Source organism: Chrysemys picta, unplaced genomic scaffold (genome assembly GCF_011386835.1).
Source record: "Chrysemys picta bellii isolate R12L10 unplaced genomic scaffold, ASM1138683v2 scaf506, whole genome shotgun sequence".
Taxonomy (NCBI): Eukaryota; Metazoa; Chordata; order Testudines; family Emydidae; genus Chrysemys; species Chrysemys picta.
In genome coordinates, this window is record NW_027053213.1 from 35338 (window position 1) to 43798 (window position 8461).

General features: G+C 48.9%; 1 protein-coding gene across 1 annotated transcript; it reads left to right on the plus strand.

Moving 5' to 3' along the window:
* The first annotated feature begins 2077 nt into the window (after nucleotides 1-2077).
* LOC135978893 (maestro heat-like repeat-containing protein family member 7) lies at nucleotides 2078-8239 on the plus strand. Its single transcript, XM_065579607.1, has 5 exons — nucleotides 2078-2203; nucleotides 2603-2725; nucleotides 3355-3454; nucleotides 3868-3930; nucleotides 4942-8239. The coding sequence occupies exons 1-5, from the start codon at nucleotides 2078-2080 to the stop codon at nucleotides 5175-5177; spliced, it is 648 nt and encodes a 215-aa protein (XP_065435679.1). The 3' UTR covers nucleotides 5178-8239.
* The last annotated feature ends 222 nt before the right edge of the window (nucleotides 8240-8461 follow it).

Below are 8461 nucleotides of genomic sequence, written 5' to 3' on the forward strand. Positions count from 1 at the left end.
GTCTAAAGACCTTAGCGAGCACACAGGGCCCTGTCTCATCGCCCCCTCCAGTGGCAAGACCCAACATTGCAGCACTGCCTCAGTTTTCCCCTCCTCGGCTTGACTTCACAAATACCTCGTTCAATAACACCCGTATTCAGGCTCATTTATTAAGACAGACAAGCCTTTGAAGGCCAAAGATAAAACCCTCAGAATCAAACCTGACAATGTCCAACAGACTAAAAATTAGAAACAGGATCTTCTGCCATTACCACATCTCCTCTTCTGAGCTCACTCAACAAAGGTTCCACCCTGTCCTTAGTAAACATAAGAAAACTTAACTTTGGCCCCCTTCCTGGGCACCCCTTCTGCAAGCTTTTTGCCCCTAGGCTCTGCGGAGTACTTTGTTCTCTTGGGGGAGGACTGCTTCCCAAGGCTTCCTCCCTGGAGGCCCTTTTCCCCCATCAGATTCCCCCTGCCTTCCCTCCCAGGGTACTCTAGGAGCCACTCCCCCCTGCTCCTGCTTCCCCTTCCTTCCTGACAGCCCAAAATAGTTCTCTCCTCCTCCGCTGCATCTGATTAATGCATGGAGCTGGCTGGCCCCAAAGTCTCTGGCCCTGAGAGAGGCAGAGCACTCTCTTAAAGAGTGTTTGTGGCCCTGCCCCCAAATGATATTTCAATGCCTTGCACTATCAGGTCCAAGTTTCTCAAACTTTGCAGAGGGTTCAGCTCTCACCTAGGACTCCCCATGGGCCAGGTTTGATTTTTTCCCCAAGTTTCACCCTTTGGGGGATTGTCCGCATGGGAAAAGAAGGTGGCTAGAAGTTTTCGTTTGTTTGTTTGTAAGTGGAAAAACTGCCCTACAGCTCAGAGACGCAATCACCCCAGGAAAAAATCACAATTGACTGGGGAGACAGCATGGAACATTTCCATCCAAAAAGGGAATGTTTTTAGGAGCGTATCAAAAGGAGCAACTAGAATGGAAACTGTGTACCAGCCTTAACTATGGAGATTGCTGCCAGCATCTGCTATAATAATAATTAATAGCACGTAGAAAAGAGAGAAAAGCCCCGAAGCAAACCACAGCTTTGCCCACCCTACACCAGAACGACCCGGGACGGGGTTAGGATTCACTGATTGCCTCGTCAGGCATCCCCATCGATTCTAAAGCACCACGCCTCCGACTGTGGAGACGGAGCTTCTCTCTGACTTGGTGCCACGGGGTAGAATAAACACAGCCCTGGCACTGTGGCGTGTACTCACTGGAGGGCTGGGAGATCTGATGAGCCCCCCCATGTGTGTGTGTGTGTGTGTAGGTGGACCAAGTCAAGGCCCTGCTGCCTGCCATCCTTTGGGGTTCGGATGAGATGGATGATGGGAGTATTCTGGAGGCCATCTCAGCTGTTCAGAACCTTCTGCAGAGCCTGGATGGGAGTGAGCTCACCAGCGTGGCCAGGAAGCTAATCCCCTTATTCGATGCTGTAAGTCAGGATCTCTTGACCTGCCCATCCCCAGCCAGGCAGTGTTGTGACACTGGAGTCGTAGTGGTGGCATATCTGACCTGATCAGTTCCGAGCCATTGCCTGGGCCTCAGGCATTGGTGACCCCTTGGTCTCTCGTGTTCTCTGTTTGTGGCATGCAACCGTTTGGTCTCCTGAGGACTGATCTGCTTTAATCTAACTCAAGTTAACATGCTCAATGTAGTGGTCATGGGGTGAAATGTAATGTCCTGTGCTTTGGAGTCTAGATGAATGAATGACCCTTAAATGCTATGAAACGATGAAAGTGTTGAACCCATTAAAGAAACCCTCCAAAGAGCCCTTCACTGTGGATGGAGTCAGCACTTACAGGAGGCCTCCAGGGAAATTTAGGAACCACTGTCCTAACCTGTGTTGTCTGCCCCTTCACCCAAACCTTTCTGCAAATGGGTGCCCTCTTGGTGGGCAGACCATGGAGTTATTAGTCAGACTGGCCCCTATCTGTGGTTTGCATTGTGCCGAGCTCACCCTGTAAGGAGAGTGTGAAGCTCCCTCAGTGAGATCCCCTCATGGTTGTGTGTCCATCACAGGTAAGACCCCAGGTGCGCTCTGCTGCCATCATGCTCTTTACAGAGTTGCTTAACACGGTGAAGAGGAGGCAGAAGCCCCTGCTGCAGGAGGAAGTGACCCGCAGCCTGGTCCCACTGCTCCTTCACTTACAGGACGAGGACCCTGACGTGGGCAAGGTGAGTCCCGCTGCCATGTGCTCCCTGGTGCAGCAGGCCCTGACTGCTCCAGCTCTCCTGCTAGATCTGTCTCCAGAGCCGCCTCCCAAAAGTGAAAAATCTCAGCCCTATCCGCTTACCCAAGCAAGTTCCCTGGCCTTCAATGGACACACAAGTGGAGATGTTTTATCGCTCCCAGCAGCCACTTCCTAAGTCACTGAACTGCAGCCACCATGAAGATCAAACTCCAGGAGCCTCCACTAATAGGAACAAAGAGACACCAAGGGTCAGCAGGATACCATGTGACCCCCATATTCCTTTCCCTCATTGATCATTTCAGCTGGCTTTTCACTGCAGAGTGACCACAGATTCCAGCTCTTCTCATGATGCAAACTCTCCTTGTCCCATTTTGTATTGCAGAGGTGTCAGAAAGCCTTGGCTGGGTGTTTTCAGCTCCTGGGATGGTCTTGTCCTAAGCAGATTAACAGCAAGAAGGCTTGGCACACCCATCCCCGGGTGGTGGACAAGATCTGCCAGCACTCTGTAAGTGAACAATCGGCTTCTCGTGAGTGCTGCTTCTAGATGTGGGACCGGAAACGTGTTCCCTCACTCACTGCTCTGATTGCATGTCTAGTACTAGCATACTGCACTCTGGCTTCCTCTTAGAAGCACCCAACTCCCCCACTCCTCCCAGTGCCTGTCAGATCTGAACAGCCAGACCTGGCCAGGAGTTCAGTACGGAGGTGAAAGCTCACAACATAAAGAATCAGTTGATGGCAAAAATGCCTTCCGAATCCTGCAGGAAACTGGATGTCCCCATTTTTCACCTTACCCCAGCCCATTGGCCACTTCTGCACCGTATTTCCTATGCTCTGCACCCTCTCTAATGTCCTCCCCAGATGAAGCCCATACAACCAGGCTTCAGTGTTCTCTAGTGCCAGGCTCCAGCCCTGCAGTGCCAGCAGCTCAGACACCAGCAATGTGTCTGGTGACACTTTGAAATGGTCATTTAATGACTCCCTGGCATGTAGATGGTCGCCCCCAGGATACATGGAGATGGGAGCTGCATTCTTCCCACCCCTCCAAGCCAAGCAGCTACCTGGAGATGAAATCTCTCTTCTCCTCACCCTGCGGCCCCAGCAACAAGAAGCTTCTTTGGTTTCTATTCCTAGGTGCTGAAGCTCAAGAGCGTATCTGACATCTTGCTCCAATGTCTGGATCACCTCCAAAGCCCCCAGGCTCCAATACGACGGGCAGCAGCCATCTTTATCGGTAACCACGACTTTTCTTAAGCAACTTCTATCTGAGAGGTTGTCCCGTGTTCTGCTTGGAGGGCACTAGCAGCAAGAATTAACCCCCTGGGATCCTAATGTCTAGATTTCCTGCCCTTGAGGCAGTTGGGCTGGGGATTATATCAAAAGGCCTGGAGCAAATTACAACCCTATCCTCCAGCTCCACCGACTGGAATCCCTGTGGGACTGCAGCAATACCATAGCCATTGGCAATCAGGCTCTCTGTATCTTCCAAGACATGAGCTTCTTTGTCTTGGAGCTTGTGGACTTGTCTGATTATCCCAGGGACCACTTGAAAGCTGTTTTGCTTGTTGGAAAGACTGACATTTTTTAAAAGGTAGCCCCAGGGGAGGTGAAAACTCCTGCAAGATTCATTTCCATTGTACGTTCCAGGTTGCACTGTTCAAAGCTCAGAGCCCGCCATGGTCAGGCAAGAGAAGGAGCTGATACTTCAGTGTAAGTAGTTGCCACATGGCTGTGTTTGCATGTGGAAGGAGAGCTCATGCTCCTTGTAGAATATCAGGGTTGGAAGGGACCTCAGGAGATCACCTAATCCAACCCCCTGCTCAAAGCAGGACCAATCCCCAGATAGTGTTTGTTTGTTTGTTAAACCCCAGTTCCCTAAATGGCCCCCTCAAGGATTGAACTCACAACCCTGGGTTTAGCAGGCCAATGCTCGAACCACTGAGCTATCCCTCCCACTTGTGAACCAGTCTAGGAAAAAGTGCAACTCCCCCGCCATGCTGCTGCATTGAGTTCAATTTAGACGTGGCCAGAGGTAGCTGTTGGGAGAGCCTGGACATCAGTCCCAGCTTTGTTTTCTCTGATGTCAGGCATCACTTCCATCTCCAGGTGCCAGAAGGTTTTACCAGGAGAAAGTAAATGCCAGGCAGGGTGAGAGGCCCTGGCATGTGTCAGGGAGATGGTGCTAAGGAGGTGGATGCCCCAGAATGCAGTGGAAGATGGTGCTGCCAAGGGCAGATGTCCCTGAGGACTTAAGCGGTTATCAGCTGGCGATGACACTGATAGCCCTGGTGGGTCCAGAGCATCTGGGAGGAGTTAGTTGCTGTGGAAGATCAGGGGCGGCTCCAGGCACCAGCGCAGCAAGTGCGTACCTGGGATGGCAAGCCTCGGGGGGGCGGCGTGCCGGTCGCCGTGAGGGCGGCAGTCAGGCAGCCTTCGGCGGCATGCCTGCGGGAGGACCGCCGGTCCCGCAGCTTCGGCGGCAATTCGGCAGCAGGTACGCTGAAGGCGCGGGACCGGCAGATCACCGACAGAAACGCCGCTGAATCCGTGTGACCAGCGGACCGCCCGCAGGCATGCCACCAAAGGCCGCCTGACTGCCGTGCTTGGGGTGGCAAAAAACATAGAGCCGCCCCTGTGGAAGATACAGAGGCCCATGGTGCAGGTGCTAGGGCATGCTAATACGATATGTGTTTTGACCTGAGCTTCCTCTCTCTGTCTCAGCTCTCAGTGGCCTGCAGCAAGATCCGGATTCCTCTGTCCGTGTCAGTGTCTCACGGGCCATTCAGCAAGTTCGGGATGGTGGCAGAAACCAGTCACCTCAGACCCTAGGAGCTAGATTCAGGAACCTGTTCTGCTGCTTGACTGGCCAGGAGGAGAGGGAAAATGCTCCTGACAGAAATCTCTTGGGTGGCCCGGACCTTTCCCAAAGCCACCGATGGGACTCAGGAGGGCCCTGAGTTCCCACAGAGAAGTTGGTGACTGGAGGAGGTCAGCTGAGCCACCACCCCAGCCCCGAAGCCAGTGCCTGCATGATCCTGTGGTAATTACCTGCATTGTTCCCCATGAGATGTAGGCAGCTGGGGATGAGTTTAAGTGACCCCAGTACTCAGCAGAATGATGGCGACTGGCTCCAGCTAAACAAAAGGGTGACAAGACTGTTAGTGTAAAACCAAGGGCATTTGCTCTCACGTCTCTGTCTTCCTTCCATAATGGAACGAATTGCAAGATGGTTGGTTCATTACATCAGCCACGGCATTAATGACCTTTTCCCTTTCTTCTGATTAGCCTCCGATCCGAAGATGGAATGCTGGGCTAGATGGACCACTGGTCTGATCGAATATGGCTGTTCGTATGATCCAGGCCTCTAGTTCCCCTTGGACAGTTAAATAAAACCCTTCATCTCACCATCCATTGACATTATATAATCTCACTTTTCTTTAGACACTTGGGCCAGCACTTTCAAACATGGATGTCAATAGTTAGATACCTAAATCCATACTTCTTCTTCAACGCTTAGCCGAACGGTCGGCCGTAGCAATTGTTCACCATTGATCCGTTCCTGTGTTGACGGGCCGAGAGCCCAATGTCGGAATAGACTTCAGGCACCCATGTAATAGGGGGCCTGCCTTTGGGCTGCCTGCACCCCTTGATTGGTGGAATTGTCTCTCGGATGTTACGAGCCACTCAGAGAACGGCGTTCGCCGGAACATCTTGTGGATATTTTCATAATGTCTTCCAAATGGTCGTCAGTCAGAGAAGAACGTTGCTTGTTTTTATTCATGTTCATGATGGAAAATGTTTGTTCACATATGTAAGTGCGTCCAAAAATGCTGAACATTTTCAGTGCAAATTCCTTGTCCAGACTTTTGTAGAAGTGCTGCAAGCTGCTTTCTCTGTGCTTATTTCGGTAAACTGCCGAACACTGACGTTCAATAACCTCCAACTGCAAATCTAGTGGCACTTCCTCTGGAGCCACAGAAAAGGGATCTTCAATCAGCTTCAACTGGACGTCTTCTTCTTTAGACAAAGTAAGTCTTCTGTCAAATTCTTCAATCAAAAGAATGATGTGCTTTGCATATTTTTCTCCTAACTCGGTGTGTTTGTGCTGAGGGATACGCTGTGCACAAGTGGGAAAGTGACACATTTCACCTTTTGACAGCTGACTTCTGAAAAGTTTCAATTTCATTTTGAAAGCTTTCACTGCTGCACACATTTGAAAGATAAGTTGATTTTTTCCCTGAAGTTGAATGTTGAGATCATTCAGGTGTGCTGTAATATCACAAAAGAAAAAGAGATCTTGATTCCAGGACTCATTTTCAAGCTCTGGGAATTTTATTGGCCCATTTTCTAGGAATTTTGCTACCTCCTCTTTCAAAGCAACGAAACGCTGGAGCACTCTTCCTCGACTCAATCACCTCAGTTCTGTATGGTAGATTAAGTCATTGCACTCGGTGTCTACCCCTTCAAGAAAGGCTCGAAATGTCCTATGTTTTAGTCCTCTAGAACGGATGTAGTTTACAATGGAAACTACCACTGACATTACATGCTCAAATTTTAAGACTTTGCTACAAAAAACCTGCTGATGTATAATGCAGTGATGTTTGGTTATTTCTCTCCCGATAAATTCTTCAAGAAGAGTAACTGCTCCAACATTTTTTTGGCACATAGCTGGAGCACCATCAGTACAAATGGCCACCAAGTTTGTGAAATCTAATCCCGACTTATCATTCATGCACTTTATCACTTCACTGGAGATTTCCTTTCCGGTTGTGCGACCCGTCATGGAGCACATGCCAGCAAGTTCTTCAGTAATTTCAAAGTTTTTATCAATACCTCTAATAAAAATAAGAAGTTGGGCGGTGTCTTTTAAATCAGTGCTTTCATCCATAGCTAGGGAGTAAAAGCAGAATTCACTGACTCTCTGCTTTAACTGATCACTTAAATTGGTAGAAATGTCAGCTATTCTTCTCCGTACAGTCATGCGTGATAGACTGACATTCTCAAATATTCCCCTCTTTTCTGGACATAACTCAGATATAGCAATCAACATACACTTTTTTAATAACTCACCTTCTGTGAAGCATTTCCCAGCAGCAGCAATTTCCTTAGAAATTTTAAAGCTTACTTTAGTAACTGTATCGTTCTCAGTGCTCACTTTCTTGAAAATTTGCTGTTCTCTACTAAGGTTTTTCGCTAAACTGGCTACTTTCATTATTTTTTCATTTGGGCTCAATTTGGCGAGATTGGGATGCTTAGTTTCAAAGTGCCACCGAACATTGTATTCTTTCGGAACGACTAACGTTTCGCGACACACGAGGCACAGTATTTTGTCTTTGGAAATAGTACATAAGTATTTATTCGTCCATTCAATGTTGAAAACTCTGTGCTCTGATTCTATTTTTCTCTTTTTCTTTTCACTCATGGTATCCATTATGAAGCTCAAGATTTTGTTGAATAAATTCACACACAAGGGAAACACTCACAGTCACACACAAAGAGAAGAGATATCTCACGGCGCATGGCACACTAGCAAGGCACTTTTTGTGGTGTGTGGAAGCCTGTAGGTCCAGGGGTCACTATATTACTGCACACAGCAGTCAATCAATGCAGTTGTAGATAACTCTCTGCATTATGCATTTTTGTATAACTTTTATATGACTTTGTATTGAACCTTGGTACTATGTTATAGCGGGCTCCTAAGATAGTATAATTAAGGTAAAAGAAAAATTTCTTCTGTGCAAATTTTTGAAGCAGAGTTCAAATTTGTGTGCCATGAGGCAAATGCGCCCAAGTGAGTAAAATGCTTATACATTTAAAAAGTTTTAATTTGCAATTTGTGTCAATTTATATGGGTTTTCCCTCCCTCCCAGTGCCCTTCCCCACAGCCCCACCACCACAACTAAACAATGCCCCACACAGACCCCCAGTGCCCTGACACACACAGATCTTTGAGTGGGAGTTCCATTGGAGGAGAAGGTACCTGTATTTGTGTCTGTCTTTGTATTGCTTGTATGTGTAGAGGCCTGTAGGGGCAGCATGAGCCCTCATTGGGGGTGGAGCTTGGCTGAGGAGAGGGCCTATAAAAGCGGTCACCCAGCCAGCAGCGGCAACAGCTGCGAGCAGCGGCACAGGAGGCAGTGAACAGGGCTGCTAACAGGAGTTTGAGTGGGAGTTCCATTGGAGGAGGTGGAAGGGGAGGCAGGAGGGCATGGTGCCCTGTGTGCTGTGTTTCCCCAGGTGC

Bases quoted from the DNA above. Each gene is read 5' to 3' on its own strand.
- LOC135978893 (XM_065579607.1), top strand. From the start codon at position 2,078: ATGCTCTTTACAGAGTTGCTTAACACGGTGAAGAGGAGGCAGAAGCCC. The intron at 3,455-3,867 runs GTAACCACGACT...TGTACGTTCCAG, and splicing joins GGCAGCAGCCATCTTTATCG to GTTGCACTGTTCAAAGCTCA. The intron at 3,931-4,941 runs GTAAGTAGTTGC...TCTCTGTCTCAG, and splicing joins GAAGGAGCTGATACTTCAGT to CTCTCAGTGGCCTGCAGCAA.